General features: G+C 69.0%; 4 protein-coding genes across 4 annotated transcripts; all 4 read left to right on the top strand.

Moving 5' to 3' along the window:
- Positions 1 to 15: 15 nt before the first annotated feature.
- Positions 16 to 1,069, top strand: PFDN2 (prefoldin subunit 2). The gene is given in 6 exon segments (XM_055792157.1): positions 16 to 114; positions 426 to 440; positions 442 to 515; positions 595 to 625; positions 627 to 719; positions 816 to 1,069. Coding segments are annotated over 6 exon segments (459 nt in total). The 5' UTR covers positions 16 to 48; the 3' UTR covers positions 996 to 1,069.
- Positions 1,070 to 1,843: 774 nt separating this feature from the next.
- LOC101914658 (V-type proton ATPase catalytic subunit A-like) lies at positions 1,844 to 6,380 on the top strand. Its single transcript, XM_055792422.1, is given in 15 exon segments — positions 1,844 to 1,928; positions 2,125 to 2,256; positions 2,593 to 2,651; positions 2,653 to 2,808; positions 2,910 to 3,047; positions 3,138 to 3,289; positions 3,850 to 4,012; positions 4,086 to 4,194; positions 4,414 to 4,536; positions 4,646 to 4,760; positions 4,836 to 4,899; positions 4,968 to 5,171; positions 5,809 to 5,903; positions 5,970 to 6,141; positions 6,219 to 6,380. Coding segments are annotated over 15 exon segments (1,860 nt in total). The 3' UTR covers positions 6,312 to 6,380.
- Positions 6,381 to 7,071: 691 nt separating this feature from the next.
- NECTIN4 (nectin cell adhesion molecule 4) lies at positions 7,072 to 20,601 on the top strand. The gene is given in 13 exon segments (XM_055792162.1): positions 7,072 to 7,126; positions 15,714 to 16,067; positions 16,724 to 17,014; positions 17,571 to 17,685; positions 18,320 to 18,356; positions 18,358 to 18,484; positions 19,277 to 19,424; positions 19,507 to 19,528; positions 19,530 to 19,586; positions 19,847 to 19,864; positions 19,866 to 19,962; positions 20,183 to 20,340; positions 20,342 to 20,601. Coding segments are annotated over 13 exon segments (1,605 nt in total). The 5' UTR covers positions 7,072 to 7,074; the 3' UTR covers positions 20,471 to 20,601.
- LIM2 (lens intrinsic membrane protein 2) lies at positions 10,933 to 11,845 on the top strand. Its single transcript, XM_055792153.1, has 3 exons — positions 10,933 to 11,121; positions 11,288 to 11,423; positions 11,590 to 11,845. The coding sequence occupies exons 1-3, from the start codon at positions 11,007 to 11,009 to the stop codon at positions 11,825 to 11,827; spliced, it is 489 nt and encodes a 162-aa protein (XP_055648128.1). The 5' UTR covers positions 10,933 to 11,006; the 3' UTR covers positions 11,828 to 11,845.

Consider the following 20,601-nt stretch of genomic DNA (forward strand, 5'->3'; position numbering starts at 1 on the left):
GGCCAGGCCCGGAAGGGGCGGGTCTATGGCGCGGGAAGGTGGGGGAAGATGGCGGACAGCACGAAGGGGCGGCCGGCGGCAGCGCCTGGTGGGAAGGCGCTGACAGCGGAGCAGGTCCGGGCCGGGGAGCGGTGGGGGGCCCGGGCCTGGGGCCTTGGGAACTGGGGGGGCGCCCGGGCAGGGCCCTGGCAGGTGTGTGGGGATCCCTGGCACCAGAGGGCCTGGGCAGGGCCTTGGCTGTGGGGGGGTCCCCTGGCCTGGGGGGGGTGGCTTGGGCAGTGCCTTGGCAGCGGGGGGGTGTTCCCGGGTACCAGGGAGGTCCCAGGCACCAGGGAGGTCCGAGGCAGGCCCCCTGCAGTGGGGAGGGGGGGTGTCACTGCCACCGGGGGGGGGTCCCAGCCCCGTCACCGTCCCTGTCTGCACAGGTGGTGGCCCGGTTCAAACCGCCTGCGGCAGGAGCAGCGGGGCCTGGCCTCGAAGGCGGCCGAGCTGGAGCTGGAGCTGAACGAGCACAGGTGGGGTGGGGTGGGGAGGGGGCCGGGTGGGGTCTGGGCCGCCAGCGCCTTTGCCACCTCACTCTCCTCTTCCTCCCAGCCTGGTCATCGAGACGCTGCGGGAGGTGGACCCCCACACGTAAGTGTTACCGCATGGTGGGCGGCATCTTGGTGGAGCGCACAGTCAAGGAGGTGCTGCCAGCCCTGGAGAACAACAAGGAGCAGGTGAGGGGCGGCCCCGGGCCCCCCGGCCCCCCCAGCCCCTTCCCTGTGCTTCTTCCTGACCCCGCTTCCCCCCTGCACATTCCTGCTTTTCCTCAGATCAGCAAAATCATCGAGACGCTGAACCAGCAGCTGCAGGCGAAGGGCCGGGAGCTGAACGAGTTTCGGGAGAAGCACAACATTCGCTTGGTGGGGGAGGACGACCCTAAGCAGCCCCCCAAGGAGGGGGCCGAGGGGGCAGGGGCCAAGGGCAGCTCAGCCGGTGTCCTGGTCTCCTAGCTCCCCTGCTCACCCCGCTGTCCTTTAGTGTTGCTTGTGTCATGTTTTTGTTAAATAAATGTCTTTTTTCTTTCCTTTGGTCATGGGCCAAGCATGGGCATGAGGGTGGCTGCTGCTTCCCAGGCTCCGGCCTGGAGGGGGTGGGGGGGCAGGAAAGGGGAGTGCGGCCCCAGGGGAGGCCAGAACAGGGCCAGACCCTCGGCTTGGCTCGCCACAGGGTGACCCAGTGACACTGGTCCCCTCCCTGGAGGAAAGTGGCACATCGGGCAGGGGCAAGTGGTGGCTTGTGCTGGCCTTGGCTGCTGTTTTCTTGCTCTGGCCACTGAAAATACTCCGTGCTGATTCCCTGGGGGTGGGGGCCACCAGCCTGGCTTGGGTGGGGGCACCCCCTGGTCCCCCCGCCAGCAGCCATGGGATCGCAGCCAGTGCTGGAGCTGCTGCCACAGCCTCGTGCAGGGCTTCAGGGGAGGAGAAACACACACACACACACCCCCCAGCGCCTGAAACTCTGCAGCAGGCTAGAACTGGGGTGATGGGTGTCACAGAGGGGGCACAACCTGAAAGGCAAGGACAGGGGATGCAGCAAGGAGGCAGGGACCCCAGCGCATGCAGCCAAGGGGGCGGCCCGGTGGTTGGCACCGGGGAGGGAGGGTGTCACTGTCACCCTGAGCGAGGCAGAGGTCGGTGTGTGCCGGTGCGTGCCGGCGTGTGGCACCTGGGGCGCGGTGGGGGATGGGAGGGGACGCGGGGTTGTTGACTGTACACAGCGTCACCCGCTGCCAGGCCTGGCCGGTTCCCCGCGGCTGCCGGCCCCATATAATGCGGGGTGACACCGGGGCTGGCAGGAGATGCCATGGAGGGGGCCAGGGGGGCCACGGCTGGCGGAGGCCGAGCGGGAGAGTCTGCTGGGCTTCGTCCATGGAGTCTCAGGGCCCCGGTACCGCTGCAGGGACAGGGGGACCCCAACAGCCGCCTTGTCCCCAAAGCAGGGCCTGGGGAGGGGACAGGGGACCTCCAAGGGCAGGCTGTGGAGGGGGGATTGAGGACCCCCGGGGCAGGCTGTGGGGAGGGGCCCAGGACCCCGGTGGGGAGGTTGGGGCCAGGTGGGGATGATGGTGACGTGTCCCCGCAGTGGTGACGGCCACCCGCATGGCGGGGGCGGCCATGTACGAGCTGGTGCGTGTGGGGCACGCGGAGCTGGTGGGGGAGATCATCCGGCTGGAGGGGGACATGGCCACGCTCCAGGTGTACGAGGAGACCTGTATCCTGCCAGCACTGCCTCCCCCGGCCCCGCCACCTCCTGTCCTCCCCTGGCCCTCCCATCCCCCTCCCCACCTACCCCTGGCCCTCTGGTCCCCCCGCCCTGTCCCTGCCATCGTCCCCTGTCACCTCCCTGGCCCCCCCAGCCCTCCTGGCCCTTCCCTGGCCCCCTACTCTGTCCTGTTCCCTCTGTCCCCTGCCATGTCCCATCCCCTCGCTGTCCCCTCCATTCCCTCGTCCCTCCATCCTGTCCTGGCCCCCCTGTCCCCTCCCTGTCCCCTCTGGTGCCCGTCTCTGTCCCCGCCTGGCTGGTGGCCTTTCCTGAGCGCGGGGGCAGCGGGGGTGCAGGTGGGGGACCCGGTGCTGCGCACAGGGAAGCCGCTCTCGGTGGAGCTGGGACCCCGGCATCCTGGGCTCCATCTTCGACGGGATCCAGCGCCCGCTGCGGGACATCGCCCAGCTCACCCGCAGCATCTACATCCCGCGGGGCACCAGCGTCCCCGCGCTGCCGCGCCACCTCTCCTGGGACTTTGTCCCCAGCAAGGACATCCGGGTGCGTGTCCCCACGTGCATCCCAGGGATGCAGGGACACCCCTTCTCCCAGCACCGCCGCTGGGATCCCGCATCCTCATGGCCACCCTCGCCCCACACCAGGTTGGGAGCCACATCACCGGCGGTGACATCTACGGGACGGTGGCTGAGAACTCACTCATCCAGCACAAGATCATGGTGCCACCGCGCAGCCGGGGCACCGTCACCTACATCGCGCCCCCCGGGCACTACGGGGTCTCGGTAAGGTGGGTGGTGGGTGCCATGTGGTGGGTGTCGGGGTGGTGGGTGTCCCCTGTCACCGCTGCCTGTCCTGTCCCTTGTGTCCCGCAGGATGTGGTGCTGGAGCTGGACTTCCAGGGCAGCGCGGAGAGGCTGAGCATGCTACAGGTCTGGCCTGTCAGACAGACCCGGCCCGTGGCCGAGAAGCTGCCAGCAAATCACCCACTGCTGACGGGCCAGCGGGTGCTGGACGCCCTCTTCCCGTAGGCACCGGGACACAGGCAGGAGTGGGGGACAGAGACAGGGACAAGGATGGGGACAGGGACAGGGACGGAGATAGAGCTGGAGGTGGGACCTAGGGACAGGGAGAGGGGATGGGGACAGGGATGGGGACGGAGATAGAGCTGGAGGGGGGAACTGGGGACAGGGAGGGGGACAGGGACAGGGTTGGGGACAGGGGTAGGGATGGAGGTAGAGCTGGAGATGGGGACTGGGACAGGGAGGGGGACACGGGATGGTGATGTGGGACAGGGATGGAAGTGGGGATGGGGCTGGAGATGAGAATAAGGGACAAGGATGGGGGACTGGCACAGGGCTGGGAACACAGGTGGGGTTGGGGCTGGGGACAGGGGTGGGGACAGCCCTGCTGGGGAAAAAGGGGATGGGGGGGGACACTGGTGCAGTCACACTCACTGCAGACAGTCCTCAGGAGGGACAGAGACAGGGATGGGGACGGGGGTCCCTCCTGCCTCCATGGGGATGTAGTGGGCAGGGGGAGGGACCATCCCCCTCCACAGCTGTCCCCACGCGTCCCCATCCCCAGGTGCGTGCAGGGTGGCACAACGGCCATCCCGGGTGCCTTTGGCTGTGGCAAAACCGTCATCTCCCAGTCCCTGTCCAAGTACTCCAACAGCGACGTCATCGTCTACGTGGGCTGCGGCGAGCGCGGCAACGAGATGTCTGAGGTCCTGCGGGACTTCCCCGAGGTGGGGACGGGTGGCACAGTGCTGGGGTGACACGGGGCCAGTGGCTGGGTGGTGATGGCGGTGTCGCCCCCAGCTCACCATGGAGGTGGACGGGAGGACAGAGACCATCATGAAGCGCACGACGCTGGTGGCCAACACCTCCAACATGCCGGTGGCTGCCCGTGAAGCCTCTATCTACACCGGTGAGCCGGGGGACCACCATGGCAAGGGGGTTGGTGGCACGTGTGAGCGTGCACGGGCACGTGTGAGTGTGCACGGGCTTGTGTGAGCGTGCACACATGTGCACGCGTGCCGCGAGGCTGCTCGTGTACCTGGCCACGTGGCACAGGTGGGCACGCGCAGGCAGCCACGAGCTCACCGGGGTGCACGGCGAGCGTGCGAGCCATGTGCTGCCGGCGCAGGCATCACGCTTTCCGAGTATTTCCGCGACATGGGCTACCACGTCAGCATGATGGCCGACTCCACGTCCCGCTGGGCCGAGGCGCTGCGTGAGATCTCGGGGCGCTTGGCTGAGATGCCGGCGGGTGAGCTCCAGTGCCAGGGTGCGGCGGGAGGAACCCCTCGCCCCTCTCCCAGCCCTGAGGCCACGGTGAGGGGCTCTGCTCCCCCCCGGTGATGCCACGCTTCCCACAGACAGCGGCTACCCGGCGTACCTGGGCGCCCGTCTGGCCTCCTTCTACGAGCGTGCGGGGCGAGCGCGGTGCCTGGGGTCCCCGGCCCGCCAGGGCAGTGTCAGCATCATTGGCGCGTGAGTGCGGGGGGCTGGCAGGGGGGACCCCCGCCTAGGCACCCCACTGAGCCCCCCGCTCGCTGTCCCCTGCAGCGTGTCCCCGCCAGGAGGGGACTTCTCAGACCCTGTCACCTCGGCCACGCTGAGCATCGTGCAGGTGACTGGTGCACACTGGGGTTCCCCCCATCCCAGCGCGGCCCCCCCTGACCCCCCGTGTCCCCCCAGGTGTTCTGGGGGCTGGACAAGAAGCTGGCGCAGCGCAAGCACTTCCCCTCCGTCAACTGGCTGATCAGCTACAGCCGGTACCTGCGGGCGCTGGAGCCCCACTACGAGGGGCTGCACCCCGAGTTCCCTGCCCTGCGCCGCCGCGCCAGGGAGATCCTGCAGGAGGAGGAGGAGCTGGCCGAGATCGTCCAGCTGGTCGGCAAGGTGGGACGCGGTGTCCCAGGGTGGGGACAGGCTGGGATGTGGGATGGGGATATGGGATTGGGACAGGGGACAGGGATGGGGGATATGGGATAAGATAGGATGGAGCTATGGGATGGAGATGGAGTGGAGATACGGGACAGGCGTGGGATGGGGATGTGGGATGGAGGTGGGATGGGGATATGGGATGTGGGATGGAGATATGGGATGGAGATGGGATGGGGATATGGGATGTGGGATGGAGATGGGATGGGGATATGGGATGTGGGATGGAGATATGGGATGGAGATGGGATGGGGATATGGGATGTGGGATGGAGATATGGGATGGAGATGGAATGAGGATATGGGATGGAGGATAGGCGATGAGGATGGGATGAGATGGGGGTATGGGATATGGGATGGAGGATTTGGGATGGAATTGTAGGGACAGGGATGGGGATATGGGACGGGGATGTGATGTGATGGGTGTGGGATGGGGGATATGGCTGGAATTCTGTTGGGGGTGGAGATGAGGATGGGGATACGGGATGGGAGGGGGTAGGGACATAATGGATAGGCATGGGGAAGTGGATGGGGATATGGGATATGGAATGGGATGGGAATGGGGATAGGAACACCCCGGACCCGCCCCCCTGCAGGCGTCCCTCGCTGAGGCTGACAAGGTGACGCTGGAGGTGGCCAAGCTCCTCAAGGATGACTTCCTCCAGCAGAACGGCTACTCCTCCTACGACAGGTACCACCAGCCCCCCAGCCCCAAAGCCCCAGCCCTGACCCTCCCTGACCCCCACTCACCCCCCAGGTTCTGCCCCTTCTACAAGACCGTGGGGATGCTGCACAACATGGTCACCTTCTATGAGCTGGCACGGCATGCCGTGGAGGCCACCGCGCCGGGCGAGCGCCGCGTCACCTGGGCCACCATCCGCGAGAGCCTGGGGGACATCCTCTACAAGCTGAGCGCCATGAAGTTCAAGGTGGGTGTCAGGGGGGGGCTGTGACCCCCGGTGGTGGGGGGTGGGGGGTGATGCCACCGCGTGCCACATGTCCCCAGGACCCAGTGAAGGATGGAGAAGCCAACATCACGGCAGCCTTCGCCCAGCTCAATGAGGAGATGCAGACGGCTTTCCGCAACCTGGAGGACTGAGGCGGGGGCAGGAAAGGTGGGGGTGCGGGATGGGGGGATCCCCCTGGGACCCCCCAGCCACCCAGTAAAGGGCCTGAGGCATTGCTCATTCTCCAGGTGTGGTTTCCCTGTGGTGAATGGGAGCATCGGGTGTCCCCCTGTCCCCCCCCACCTGCCGGGTGCTGGCACCAGATCCTTGCCGGGGGGGCCCGGGGGAGGGGGGGGGGGGCTTTTCCTGCTCCAGCCTGGGAAGGACAGAGGAGGAAAGCCGAGGCGGTTGAGGGGGGCAGCACCTTTGGGCCCTGGGGGGATTTTTGGGGGGGTTGGCACGATGGTTTGGGGGTTCAGCTGCCCCCTGGCAAGGAGCCACCTTTCCCCCGGCTGAGACCTGGGGGATTTGGTGCATGTGTGGGGCACTCTGGGTGGGCAGTGGTGGGACTTGGGGGTGACAGTGATCCCCCAGGCCAGAACTGCTGTGACAAGGGGGGGACACAACACAGGGACTCGGGGAGGGGAGGATGCACAGTGGGTGCATTTGGGGGCCACCGAGGCAGATATCGGGACGGTGCCGTCCGCCACGTGGCAGGATTGGTCCCTCTTGGGGCAGTAGGGGGGTCCCTATTTGTGTCCCCCCGCCGGAGCTGGCAGAGTCTCTCCGGGTTCGCCCCACGCGCCGGGGGGGTCCTGTGTCGTGTGTCGTCCCCCCCCCCCGGTGCCGCCCTCGTCCGCCTCCTCCTCTGCCCCGTCCCGCCCCCGCCCCCCCCGCCGGAGCCGCCGCCCCGAGATGTGGGTCCTGCTGCTGCCCCTGGGGCTGGGCTCGGCCCTGCTGCCCCCCGGTGGGTCCCGCTCGGAGGGTCCGGGGGTGCTGGGGGGGCCCGAGGGGGCTGGAGGGGCCGGGGTCTGGGAGGCGCAGGCGGGCCGGGACGTGCCGGGGGTCCGGAGGGGTGCCGGGGGATGCCGGGGGGTGTTGGGGGGTCCGGGGTGTGCCGGGGGTCCGGAGGCGTGGGCGGGCCGGGAGGTGCCGGGAGTCCAGGGGGTGCCGGGGGTCCGGGGGGTGCCGAGGGGTGTCGGGGCACCGGCAGCAGCGGGGGGCTGCGGGAGACGGCGGGGCTGGGGGCCGGGGGAAGAGATGTCCCCGCCCCGGTCCCGGTCCCTTCCCACGCCCGTGTCCCCGTCCCCGTCCCGGTCCCTTTCCACGCCCGTGTCCCTGTCCCGGTCCCTTCCCACGCCCGTGTCCCCGTCCCCGTCCCGTTCCCTTTCCACGCCTGTGTCCCTGTCCCGGTCCCTTCCCACGCCCGTGTCCCCGTCCCGGTCCCGGTCCCTTCCCACGCCCGTGTCCCCGTCCCGGTCCCTGTCTCGGTCCCTTCCGCGAGCCGTGGCGGTAACGGCCCCGGGGGTCCCACAGCGGCGAGTCCCCGGCCCCCGCAGCAGGGTCCCCACGGCCACGGGACGGTGGCGGTCCTCGGGTCCCCCCTCTGGCCGCACCACGGGCGGGTGCCGCTGCCACTGACACCCCCCCCCCCCCTCCTTGTCCCCAGGCCCCCCGGCGCCGCCCCCCCGCCGCGGGGACACCCCCGAGGGCTGCCGGCCGTGCCGCAGCCCCCACCGGGGCCGGGCGCAGGCCAACGGCACGCTGGGCGCCGCCGTCACCCTGGGGTGCCCGGTGGCAGGAGCCCCCCTGGGCCGGCTGCTGGCCACGCACTGGCGCTTCGAGGGGGCGCCCGGGGGGGCCGGGGCCGCCGTCTGCAGCCGCCCCCGCGGCCGCCCCCGCTGCGACCCCCGGTACGGCGGGCGCGCCGAGCTGCCGGCGGCCGGGGGGGGCGCGGGGGGGCTGGTGCTGCGGCGCCTGCGGGACGGGGACGCCGGGACCTACAGCTGCCTGCTGGTGGGCGAGCGGGACTGCGCCTGCGGCGAGGTGGAGCTGCGGCTGGGCGGCGGTGAGCCCCTCACCCTGGCGTCGGGGCGGGGGGGGGGCGCGGGGAGCCCCTCACCCTGGCGTCGGGGCGGGGGGGGACGGGGGGAGCCCCTCACCCTGCGTTCAAGTAGGAGGGAACCCCTCACCCTGGCATCGGGGCGGGTGGGGGGCGTGGGGAGCCCCTCACCTCGGCCTTGGGGCGGGGGGAGCCCCTCACCCTGGCGGCGGGGTAGGGGGGCGGCGGGAGCCCCTCACCCTGCTGGGGGGACGGCGGGAACTCCTCACCCCGGTCTTAGGGCAGGGGGGAGCCCCTCACCCTGGCATTGGGGATGGGGGGAGCCCCTCACCCTGGCGTCGGGGCGGGGGGGAGGGACGGAGGGAGCCCCTCACCCTGCCTTCAAGTAGGAGGGAACCCCTCACCCTGGCGTCGGGGCAAGAGGGGGGCGCGAGGAGCCCCTCACCTCACCCTGGCATTGGGGATGGGGGGAGCCCCTCGCCCTTGGGGTGGGGGGACAGTGGGAGCCCCTCATTCCGCTCTCAGGGCAGCGGGAGCCCCTTGCTCTGGTGTTGGGGATGGCGGGAGCCCCTCACCCGCCCGCGGGGCGGTGGGAGCCCCTCACCCTGGTGTCAGCCCAGTGGCACCCCCCCCCCTTTCCACAGGTGCCCGCTGCAGCCCCTCCTGCTCCGGGTCCCCCCCCCTCAGCGACTTTGGCCTCAGCCTCCTCCTGCTGCTGCCGCTGGCCCACAGCCTGTGAGCCGGGGAGCGCGTGTGCCTGTGCACACGTGTGCGCACGTGTGTGTGTGCCTGTGAGCCTGTGAGTGTGCATGTGAGCGTGCGGGGGTGGGTGAGGCTGCGGGGGGTGCGCGCACAGGCACAGGCGTGAGTGTGTGTGTGCACACGCATGTGCGCAGGGACGTGCATCTGTGTGTGCATGGGGTGTGTGTGCAAAGGGTGTGCACATGTGTGCAGGGGTGTGCACACACATGTGGGGGGGGTGCTGAGGGTTTGTGCCTCAGCGCGTGCACAGGGACGCTGTGTGCAGCGCATGTGCCCCCCTGTGTGTGCCACCCAGATGGTGGCACCAGCGGACAGCCCCAGCTGGCACCTCCTTCGCCACCCCCCAGGCCTCACACTCCCCGTGTCTCCAGTGGCCCTGTCCCCAGTGTCCCCAGTGCCCCTGCCCTGGTGTCCCCAGTGTCTCCCATGTCCACAGTGTCCTTCTCCCTGGTGTCCCCCCCAACCCCAGTGTCCCCCATGTCCCCAGTGTCCCCATCCCTGGTCTCCCCAGTGTCTGCCATGTTCCCGATGTCCCCCATGTCTTTAGTGTCCTGTCCCCAGTGTCCCTGTCCCCTATCTCCCCAGTGTCCCCAGTGTCCTGTCCCCAGCACAGCCAGTGCTGCCCATGGTGTCCCCTGGCTGCTGGAGGGGACCCAGGGTGGGACCCCAGCTGTGCCTCTTGCCCCCCCGTGGTGCCACCCCGGGGGCTGACGCTGGCGGGGACAAACTTCTGCTGTGTCAGCACCTGGGTGGCAGCAGCACCCAGAGCTTTCCCTGCATTGTGTCCCCAACAATGGCAGTGCCACGTGCACCCGCGGCCTTGAAACCCCCCCCCCCCCAGAGGCCCCTGTCCCCACCCCAGAGGGACAGAGGGACAGGAGGCCATGGGACACCCAGCTGGCGGGTGCTGAAGGCAGGTGAGTGGCCAGGGGTGGGTGCCGGGGAGGGGGGGTGTATGTCCCCAGTGTCCCCACCCACCTTCCAGAGGTGCCACCCCTGGGTGTCCCCTGGAGAAGCCACCCGTGTCCCCCAAGGTGCCACCCCACGAGTGCTCTGATGTCCCCAGAGGTGCCATCCCCGGCTCCCCCCACATCCCCCAGAGATGTCCCCATGGGTGTCCCTTGCATCCCCTCGTGCTGCCGCCTCCGGGTCCCTTCATGTCCCCATGGGTGTCCCCTGCATCCCCTGGTGCTGCCACCCTCAGGTCCCCCCACACTCCCCAGACATGTCCCCATGGGTGTCCCCTGGTGCTGCCACCCCCAGGTTTCCCCATGTCTCCCACAGATGTCCCCCACAATTGTCCCCTGTGCCCCCTGGTGCTGCCACCCCCAGGTCCCCCCCACCTCCCCCAGACATATCCCCATGATTGTCCCCTGCGTCCCCTGGTGCTGCCACCCCCGGGTCCCCCCCCCGAGGTGGCAGCAGTCCCCACAGCCCCTCCCCGGCACAGGGGGATGCCGGCGGGCGGGGGGCTGCTGTGTGGGGCCAGCGGTCTGGCCCTACTCCTGGCCGCCACCGCCACCCACTTCTGGCTGCAGCGCCGGGCGCCCGGTGGCACCGCCAGCCTCGGGCTGTGGCGCACCTGCCTCGGGGGGCACTGCCACCCCCACCCCAGCACCCCAGGTAGGCACCGGCTGGGGTGAGCTGTGCCCCGGTCTCTGTGGGGTGGGATGGGGGGGCATCAGTGCGCTGAGCTGTGCCCGGTCTGTGTGGGGTGGGATGGGGGGGCATCAGTGCGCTGAGCTGTGCCCGGTCTGTGTGGGGTGGGATGGGGGGGCATCAGTGCGCTGAGCGGTGCCTGGTCTCTGTGGGGTGGGATGGGGGGGCATCAGTGCGCTGAGCGGTGCCCGGTCTGTGTGGGGTGGGATGGGGGGGGGGGATCACTGTGCTGAGCTGTGCCCGGACTCTGCGGGCAGGGTGTGGGGCAGTGTCCTGGGCATGCACTCGCCCAGGGTCCTCTGTCCCCCCAAGTGTCCCCAACACCTGTGTCCCCCCAGCCTTATGGGAAGCCACGCGGGTGCTGATGCTGCTCTCGGTGCTCACCGCCGCTGCCGGCCTCGCCTTGGGGCTCTCTGTTGTGGCCAGTGGTGCCCGGCGGGCGCGTGCCCGGGGGGCCGGTGTCACCCTGCTCCTGGCTGGTAAGTGGGGACAGGCTGGGGGGCAGCGGGTTGGGGCACACGAGCCTCGGGGACTGTCCCCAGGGGAGTAACCGGTGCGCTGAGCTGTGCCCGGTCTCTTCCTGCCCGGCTGGGGCCTCGCAGGCTGGGCTGGCCCGTGCCACCGACCCGTCCCCTCTGCCCGCAGGTCTGCTGGCACTGCTGGGGCTGGCGGTGTACACGGCCGGCACGCTGAGCCTCCTGGGGCCGACCCGTGCCACCTGGCGCTTCTCCTGGTCCTACATCCTGGGCTGGGGTCGCAGTCGTCCTCACCGGCTCAGCAGGTACTGGTGCCCGCCAGGCCTGGCCACCGCTGCGCTGAGCTGTGCCCGGTCTCTGCAGGGCTGGGCCGGGCCTGGCCACACACCACGGGCACCCACGGGTGGGGGGCAGCAGGGAGGGCCCCCAGGCCCACACTGAGCTGCCCCACAGCCTTCTCTCTCCCCCCAGGGCTTTTCCACCTCTGTGCTGCTGCCAAGGACCCGTCTCCAGAGAGCTCCGAAGCGGCGGGTGCCTGAGGGCACCTGGGGGGCCCCCGCTGCCACCCCCCCCTCCTCCCCGCAGGAGCCGGGTCGGGGCACGCCGGGGTGCGGGGCACTGCTGTGCTGAGTTGTGTCGGGTCTCTGCAGGGCTGAGCTCCCCCTGCTCTCCTGCCCCCACCCGTTTTGTCCCCTTTACTACCCCCTGAATCCTGCTGTGCCAATAAACTGCCATGCTCCCCCTCGCGGGATGCCCTGTGGGATTTGGGGACCCCAGATTTTTCGGGGGGGGGGGTGGGTCGGTGCCAGCTCCCAGCTGCCTCCAGCTCAGGGTTTGGGGGGAAACAGGAATGCTTGTGGGGTCTCATCCTGGGGGGGGGGGGGGGTGTCAGAGTAGTCAGAGTAGGAGGGGTCTAGGGGTTAATGGGGACCGCGAGGGGCATGAGGGTGACGGGGGAGGCACGGGGGCGGGGGATGGCAGTCACCGGGAGCCACCCGGGAGCCGCTGCCCGACGCGGGGCGGGGGGTGTGCCCCACCGCTGACATCGCCACTTTAAGGCCGCGCCCTCGGCCCCGCCCCTGCCCCGACCTGCCGGACCGGTCCGCCCCGCCCGGCCCCGCCCCGCCCGCCCCCGGCCCCGCCCCGCCCCGTGTTGGCTCGGAGCGGTGCAACACCGGCCCCTCCGCCGCGCTCGGCCCGGAGCCGCCCGGTTCGGCCCGGTTCGGCCCGGAGCGGCCCGGTGCAGCCCGGCAAAGTTCTGCCCGGTCCGGCCCGGTGCAGCCCGGTTCCGCCCGGTCCGGCCCGGTTCCGCCCGGTTCGGCACGGATGGTGCTGGCCGGGGGCCGAGCAGCGCCGTGACCCGCAGGTGTCCGCATGGCCCCCCGCGGGATGCGGCCCGGGACGCCCTTCCTCCTCCTCTTCCTTCTCCTCCTCGCTACCGGTAAGGCACGGCCGGCACCGGGCAGGGGCCGGGCGGACCGGGGCGGGGGGGAGCAGGACCGCGGGGTGGGGAACCGGCCCCAGCTGCTCCGGGCTGGGGGGGGGTGGGGGGGGCGGGGGCGGCCGGGGGCACCGGCAGTCCCGGGACGGGGGGGAGCGGGCAGGGCCGCGGGAAGCGGGGCGCACACGCGTGTGCACTGGTGGAGCGGGGGGAGTGCGTGTGTGTGTGTGCGCGCACACGCGTGTGTGCGTGTGTGTGTGTGCGCGCACACGCGTGTGTGCGTGTGTGTGTGTGTGTGCGCGCACACGCGTGTGTGTGCGTGTGTGCTTTCGCGTGTGCACCTGTGGCTCCGCGCACCTGTGTCTGCGCGTCCGTGTGCGCGTCCGTGTGCCCGGCCGGGGTCGCGCCGTGCCGGGGGTTGCGCCGTGGGCGCCGCACACGCGTGTGCGTGCACCCTTGTGCGTGTCCGTGTGCGCGCACCTCTACGTCCGCGTGCCCCCCCCCCACGGGGGAAGCTAGGCGGGGGACCCTTCTGGGTACACGCGACACGCACACACGACACCGTGGGAACTCGGTACAGCCCACTGGGGACAGTGCGGGGACACCGGGCTGCCTGGGGGGGTCCGCGCTCCCTCCCACGCTTTGGGGGGTGGGCTAGCACCCCCCCACCGAGCTGTGCCGCGCTGGGTGCCGCACCCAAGGGGGCGGGGGGGGGGGGGGGGGTGTCAGCTGCCGGCCTCACCCCCGGTGCCGTGCCTCAGTTTCCCCAGTGGTGCAGGAGCCGTGGGAACGGGCTGGGTGACGTCACCGCAGGGGGTGCTGCCCCCTCCCCCCACCTCGGGGGGGGTCGGGGGCACGGAGCAGCATCGTGCCCATCGCTGGGTGTCAGGCTTATGGGCCCCCCGGGTGTGTGTGCGTGCACACGCGTGTGCACTGCGCGTGGGGCAAGGACGCGCGTGTGACCCCTTTGCGGGGGGGGGTGTGTGTGTGTCCGTGAATGCGCGTGTCCTGGGGGGGCTGCACACGCGCGCGTGCGTTCACGAGGGGCACAAGCGTGCACACGCGTGTGTGTCTGTGTGTGCGCACAGCCGCAGGTGCCAAGGGGCAACGCGGGGCCGCGCACACGCGTGGGCATGTAGCCCCCGGGACCCCCGCCCCCCGGGACCCCCGCCTCCCCGATGCTGATCCCGCGGGCGCGAGCCCGGCCGGGGCGTGGGGGCCGCGGGATCCGGTTGAGCCGGTTCCCGGCTCCGTTCCCACGCGCTCGGCCCGGTTGGGCGGGGACGCCCCGCGGCGGGGGCCACCCGCCAGCCCCGACGGCAACGGCCCCCACCCCGCCGGGACCCCCGGCCCCCCGTCGCCACGCAGGGGGAAACTGAGGCAGGGCAGGAGCAGCGCGGCTGTGACTCACGGGCCGGGCAGCGCCGCAATTATTTAATTAATCCGGCGACTAATCGGGGGGGGGAGTGGGGTGGTGGTATGTAATTAGGCCGGGCACGGCGGGGGGCTCGGTGGGGAGGCCCCGGGGCCGGCGGGGGCGGGAGCCCTCCGCAAGCCGCGGCAGCGCCCGGCATCCGCGCCAGCCGGTTGTTCTGGCCGCGCCGGCCCAGCCGCTTCCCCCGGCGTCGCCGAGCGGCTGGGTGGGCCCCAGCCCCGCCCCGACACCCGCCACCTTGCACGCGCGGCCAGCACACGGGAGCGCGCCCGGGAACGTGTGAGCGCGTCAGAGCGAGCATGAGCTGCCCTGAGTGTGTCTGGGTGTGTGCAAGCGTGCACAAGTGTGCCCGAGCACAGGTGAGTGTGGGGTGGATGTGCCTGCCTGTGGGTGCCTGAGTGAGTGTAAGAGCATGCACAAGCATGTGTGGATGTTAGCGTGTGTGTGCGAGCATGCACAAGTGCACACGTATGTCTGCAAGTGTGTCTGTGCCCGTGTGAGCGTGCCCAAGTGTGTGTGAGCGTGTCTCTGCTGGCACAAGGATGCCCCATCATACATGAGCATGTTTAAGCATGCCTGAGCGTGCAGGAGTGTGCACAACTGTGTCCAGGGATGTGCAAGTGTGCCCAAGCATGATGGGCATGCGTGAGCACACCCAAGCATGCATGGGTGCTTATGGGCACACGAGTGTGTGTGAGCATGTCCAAGCACACATGAATGCATCTAAAGGTGTACACGCATGCATAAGAGTGTACGAGTGTGCTTTGGCAGGCAGGAGCGTGCTCAAGTGTGCATGAGCATGCCTGTAAATGTGCAAGCTTGCCTAAGCAGACATGAGCACATGTGAGCATGCCCAAGTGTGCCAGAGTGTGTCCAGGTGTGTGTGAGCACGCATAAATGTGCTGAAGCGTGTGTGAGCTCATCCAGGTGTGCATGAGTGTGCGGAAGCTTGCCTGAGTGTGCATGAGCATGCGCAAGCACACCCAAGTGCACCCCGGTGTGCATCAGCATGTATATGAGAATGTCAGAGCACACAAGTGCGCACGAGTGTGCAGGTGCACCCAAGCTTATATGAGCGTGCCCAAGCGTATGCGACTGTACCTGAGTGTGTGAGTGTACTCAGGCATGCAGGCACAAGCGTCCCCAAGTGTATGTGAGAGCACCTGGAGAAACACACGGACATGTGGAAGCACAAGGGTACGCGTGCCGGAGTGTGCGCAAGTGTGCCCAAGCATGCCTGTGTGCATGTCAGTCCACCCAAGTGTGTGCAAGCGCAAGCGTGCGTAAGTGGGGTTAAGGGTACCCAAACTTGTGTGAGTGTGCCTGAAGAAACGTGTGGATGTGTGCAAGCACAAGCATGTTCTGAGTGTGCCAAAGTGTGCACAAGCATCCCCAAGCATGGCTGGATGTATACGAGTGCACTCAAGCACATGTGAGTGTGTGCAAGCACAAGTGTGTGCAAGCCTGCCCAAGTGTGGACGTGTGCAAGCACAAGCGTGCTGGAGTGTTCCTGCATGGGTGTCGGTGCCAGCACAGGTGTGCACAAGCGTGCCTGAGTGTTCCTGCACGGATGTGAGTGCAAGCGTGTGCCCAAGTGTTCCTGCGTGGATGTGAGTGCCAGCACAAGTGTGCGCCAGCACGAGTGTGCCCGGGGGAGGCGCGCGGCGGCGGCACAAGTGTGCCGAGCGAGGCGCACGGTGCCAACCTGGGTGCCCGCAGGCTGCCGCTCCGGGGTGGTGGAGGTGGAGCGCAGCGTGACGGCGGTGCTGGGCCAGGACGTGGTGCTGCCGTGCCGGTACCGGGCGCAGGAGCAGGAGCAGGTGGTGCAGGTGACCTGGCTGAAGCGGGGCCCGACGGGGGAGGGCGCCGAGGTGGCCGTGCTCAACCAGCAGCACGGGGAGCACGTGCTGGAGCCCTACGCTGGGCGGGTGCTGCGGCGGGCGGGCGGCGCGCTGGAGGACGGTGCCATCATCCTGAGGAACGCTGTGCAGGGGGACGAGGGCGATTACGAGTGTCACCTCATCACCTTCCCCCTGGGCAACTTTGAGGGGCGGCTCACCCTCAAGGTGCTGGGTGAGTGCCCGGGGAGGGGGGTGGTGGGCAAGGGGCAGCAGGCATGGGGCGGGGGGGTGATGAGGATGGGATGATGGTTGTAGGGCAGCAGACAAATGGTGATGGGCACGGGTGGTGGGCAAGGGGCAGCAGGCACAGGGTGATGGGTGGTGGGGAGTGGGCAGTGGGGTGGCGGGCAAGGGGTGGTTGGTATGGGTGCTGGGCATGGGGTGGTGTGCAATGGGCAGCAGGCACAGGGTGATGGGTGGTGGGCAGTAGTGGTGTGGTGGGCAAGGGGCGGTTGGCATGGGTGATGGGTGCAGGGTGGTGGGCATGGGGCGATGGGCTGGTGGGCAAGGGGAGCTGGGTATGGGGCGGTGGGCAATGGGCACAGGGTGGTGGGCAAGGGGCAGCAGGCATGGGACGGTGGGGTGGTGGGCATGGGGTGATGGGGCAGTGGGCAAGCAGTGTTCGGCACGGGGTGGTGGGTGATGGGCGTGGGGGCAGCGGGGGTGGCGGTACAGAGCGGTGGGGTGATGGCTGTGGGGCGGTGAGCAATGCCTGACGGGCACGGCGGGTCTGCAGTACCAGGCGCCCATCGGCTGTGCTGGGGATGGGGTTTCGGGCCAGTGGCTCTGGTGTCACCAGTGCGGGTCTGACGCCGGTGCTGCCTGCAGTGCCTCCGCTGCCCATCCTGAACCCGGGGCCACCACTGGAGGAGGGGCAGGGCCGGACGCTGGCGGCCTCGTGCACGGCGGAGGGCAACCCAGTGCCATCGGTGCGCTGGGAGACGGAGGTGCGGGGCACCAACGCCACGCGCCGCTCGGCGCACGCCCGCTCCGCCTCCGTCACCAGCGAGTTCTTCCTGGTGCCTGGGCGCAGCATGAATGGCAAGAGCCTGACCTGCGTGGTGGCCCACCCCGGGCTGCGCCACGAGAAGAGGATCACCCACCTCCTCAGCGTCGCCTGTGCGGCACCGGGGCACGGGGGGGTGTCGAGGGATGCGGGGGGGCATTGGGGACATGGAGGGCACTGGGGACATGGGCAGCGTTAAAAGATGTGGAGGACATGGGGGATGCAGTGGGCGTTGGGGACATGATGGGTGTGGGGGGCATTGAGGGAAATGGGGGACGCGGGGAGAGGCGAAGGATGTGGGCGTGTTGGGGACATGGAGAGCGTGCGGAAGGTTGGGGGACACGGGGCATTGGGGACAATGGGCATGGGGGACATTGAGGGATGTGGAAGACATGGGGGGCGTTGGAGACATGGAGATCATGGGGGGCACCGGGGACACTGGGGACAGGGAGGGCTTTGAAGGTCACAATGGGCCTCGGGGAGGTGGAGGGTGTTGGGGACATGAAGAGCATGGGGAGTGGGGACTGTGGGTGGCGTGGGGACATGGAGGGCAGTGGGGCACATTGCATGGAGGACTTTAGGGACATTGGGGAGATGAAAGGCCCAGGGAGCGCGCTGAGGCCATGGGAGCTGTCCCTGCTTGTCCCCTCACTGTCCCCTTGTCCCCAGACCTGTCGGACGCCTCTGTGCTGGGGCACACGGAGGAGTGGCAGGAGGGCATGGAGGGGGCCACGCTGACCTGCCTGGGGGATGGCAACCCCCCGCCCGCCTACAACTGGACACGGTGAGGCCACCAGCCCTGCTGTCCCTGCTATGCACTTGTTGGTGTCCCTGCCGTGTCCCCGTGTGCCTCTATCCCTGCCAGGCATCCAGAGCATGTTCATGTCCCTCCTGTGTCCCCTGCCCATGTCCCTGCCGCATGCCCTGCCCGTGTCCCTGCTGTGTCCCCCCTGCCCATGCTGGTGTGTCCCCTGCCACATCCCCTGCCTGTGCCTATGTCCTTGCCATGTCCCATGTCCCTGCTGTGTCCCCCCTGCCCACGCTAGTGTCCCCTGCCATGTTCCCTGCCTGTGCCTGTGTCCCTGCCATGTTCCCTGCCTGTGCCCCTGTCCTGGTCACATCCCATGTCCCTGCTGTGTCCCCCCTGCCTGTGCTCATGTCCCTGCCATGTTGCCCTGTGCCCGTGTCCCTGCCGTGCCCCCCCCCGCCACGTCCCCACCCGTGTCCCTGCCCAGGCGTGCCTGTGCCGAGGGCCGCGGCGGCGGCGAGCGCGGCAGGTGGTGCCATGCCCGGGCAGGCCCTGCCAGGGCCGGGGCAGGGCGTCAGCCGTGGGAACTGGCAGCCCCGGCTTTGATGGCGGCGGCGCTGCTGCCGCCCGCCCGGGCATGCCGGGGGCTGATGGTGCTGTCGTGCCGCAGGCTGAACGCCCCGCTGCCCGCCGGCGTGCGGGTGAAGGGGGGACACCCTCGTCTTCCAGCGGCCCCTCGCTGCCGCTGACGCTGGGGATTACGTCTGCCGCGTCTCCAACCGTGTGGCCACCAAGGAGGCGCGAGCCAACGTCAGCATCAAGAGCAGGGTGGCAGGTGGGCACCTGGGGGGCGCCGGGGTGGGTGCACTGGTGGCGGGTGGGCATTGGGGTGGGGGTCCCAGGGTGGTGCCGGTGGGAGCCTGGGGGGTGGGGGGTGGGGGGTGCCGTTTGGTGCAGCTTGCGCCAATCTGTCTGTCCATCCCAGGGCTCTCTTCCACCTGCCTGCCCTTCCTGCCACCCGCTTGTCCATCTGTCCCCCCCCCAGGTTCTTCCTACACCCATCCATTCACCTGTCCTTCCCCAGGTGCTCCTCTGCCTCTTCACCCATTTGTCTGTCTGTCTGCCGGCCCATCCATCCTTCTGTCTGCTCTCTTGGCTGTCCAGCCGTGCACCCACCCCACCCACTCTGCCCACCCAACTCTCCCTCCATTTCTTCATCCATCCACCCATCTGCCCACCTGTCTGTCCATCCATCCATCCCTCCTCCCCCTTTCGTGTCTCATTCTCCATTTGTTCGTCCACTGTGTGCCCGTCCATACACTCATCTGTCCCCTCAGCCACCCGTCTGTCTACTCATCCGTCTACTCATCCACCCACCCATTTACTCATCTGTCTACTCATCCACCCATGTACCCATCCATCTGCCCATCCATCCCTCTGGCACCTCTGTCCATCCATCTTTCCACCCATTGTTCATCTAACCACCCATCCACCCATGGACCCATCCGTCCATCCACATACTCATGCATTTACCCACCCATCCACATACTCCTATTTCCGTCTATCCACCCCCCATCTTCTTGTCCCCCCCCCGCCATGCCTTCCCACCCCACGGGTGTCCCCGCAGACAACGAGGTACGCAGGGTGGACCTGGTCTCAGCCTCGGTGGTGGTGGTGGGCGTCATCGCCGCTGTCCTGCTCTGCGTCCTCGTCGTTGTCGTTGTTGTCATGACCCTCTACCACAAGCGCAAGACCAAGCGCATCTCCGAGAAGTAGTAAGAGGCAGGGAGAGGGGCAGGGGGTGGGGGGGGGACATGGGGGACCTGTGCTGAGGCGTGTCCCTCACTGTGTCCCCAGCGAGGAGGAGCTGACGCTCACCCCGGGAGAATTCCATCCGCCGCCTGCACTCCAGCCACGGCACCGACACACGCACCCAGGTGGGGTGCCCAAGGGAGGGGGTCTTGGGGTGTCCTGGGTGGTGGGGTGCCTGGGGTGGTGGGCAGTGGGGTGCCCAAGGTGGTAGGTCTTGGGCGTGCCCTGGGTGTTGGGGTGCCTGGGGTGAAGGATGCTGGAATGCCCCAGGTGCCGGGTGTTGGGGTGCCCTGGGTGCTGGGTGTAGGGGTGTTGCAGGAGGACCGGGGAGTGGGAGGCATGGGGGCCCGGCTGTGGGGGGCTGGGTCTCATGGGGCTGTTTCAGCTGGAGGAGACGCTGCAGCTTGCGTGCGGAGAGCCGGCAAGGCAGCCTGCGTGGGGACAGCCTGCGCGGCACCCAGCATCTGCTCCGCCATGGTGAGTGCCACAGGGGGGGTGGGGGTCCAGCTCAGCCCCACACCCAGCCCAGGGGCTGTGGCTCCCGGAGTGTCCCCTCCACTGCTGGCATGCTCCCGACACACCCCTGTGCTGGGTGTGTGAAAGCCCTCCCGCCTTGCAGGCACCTTTGCGTGCCCGTGCGCTGAGCCCTCGTGCACCTCCCTATGCCCCACGGCAGCGCCCCGTCCCCATGAGGGTCCCTGGGGGGTTCGTCCGTCCGCAGTGACGCCTGTCCCCTTGTCCCTGCAGAGCGAAGAGCCCGAAGGGCGCAGCTACTCGACGCTCTCGACAGTGCGGGAGATCGAGACGCAGACAGAGGTGCCGGCAGCACCGCTGCTGCCCACCCTGGCAGGGAAGGAGCCGAAGGAGGAGGAGGAGGATGGTGGCGGCAGTGGGGGGGGACGACCCCATCAAGCAGGCCATGACCCACTTTGTGCAGGAGAACGGGATGCTGCAGGCCAAGCCCACCACCAATGGCATCTACATCAATGGCCGCGGGCACCTGGTGTGAGCCGGGCAGGGCCAGGGGGGACACCCAAGGGACCCCCGTTCCCCCCTGTGGCTCCCCCGGCTCTGCCTGCCCACCGGGCTGGCTCCGGTCCCCGAGCGTCACCCTGCTGCTGGCACGGGGTCAGGGACATG

This window comes from Falco peregrinus, chromosome 19 (genome assembly GCF_023634155.1).
Source record: "Falco peregrinus isolate bFalPer1 chromosome 19, bFalPer1.pri, whole genome shotgun sequence".
In the NCBI taxonomy this organism is placed as follows: domain Eukaryota; kingdom Metazoa; phylum Chordata; class Aves; order Falconiformes; family Falconidae; genus Falco; species Falco peregrinus.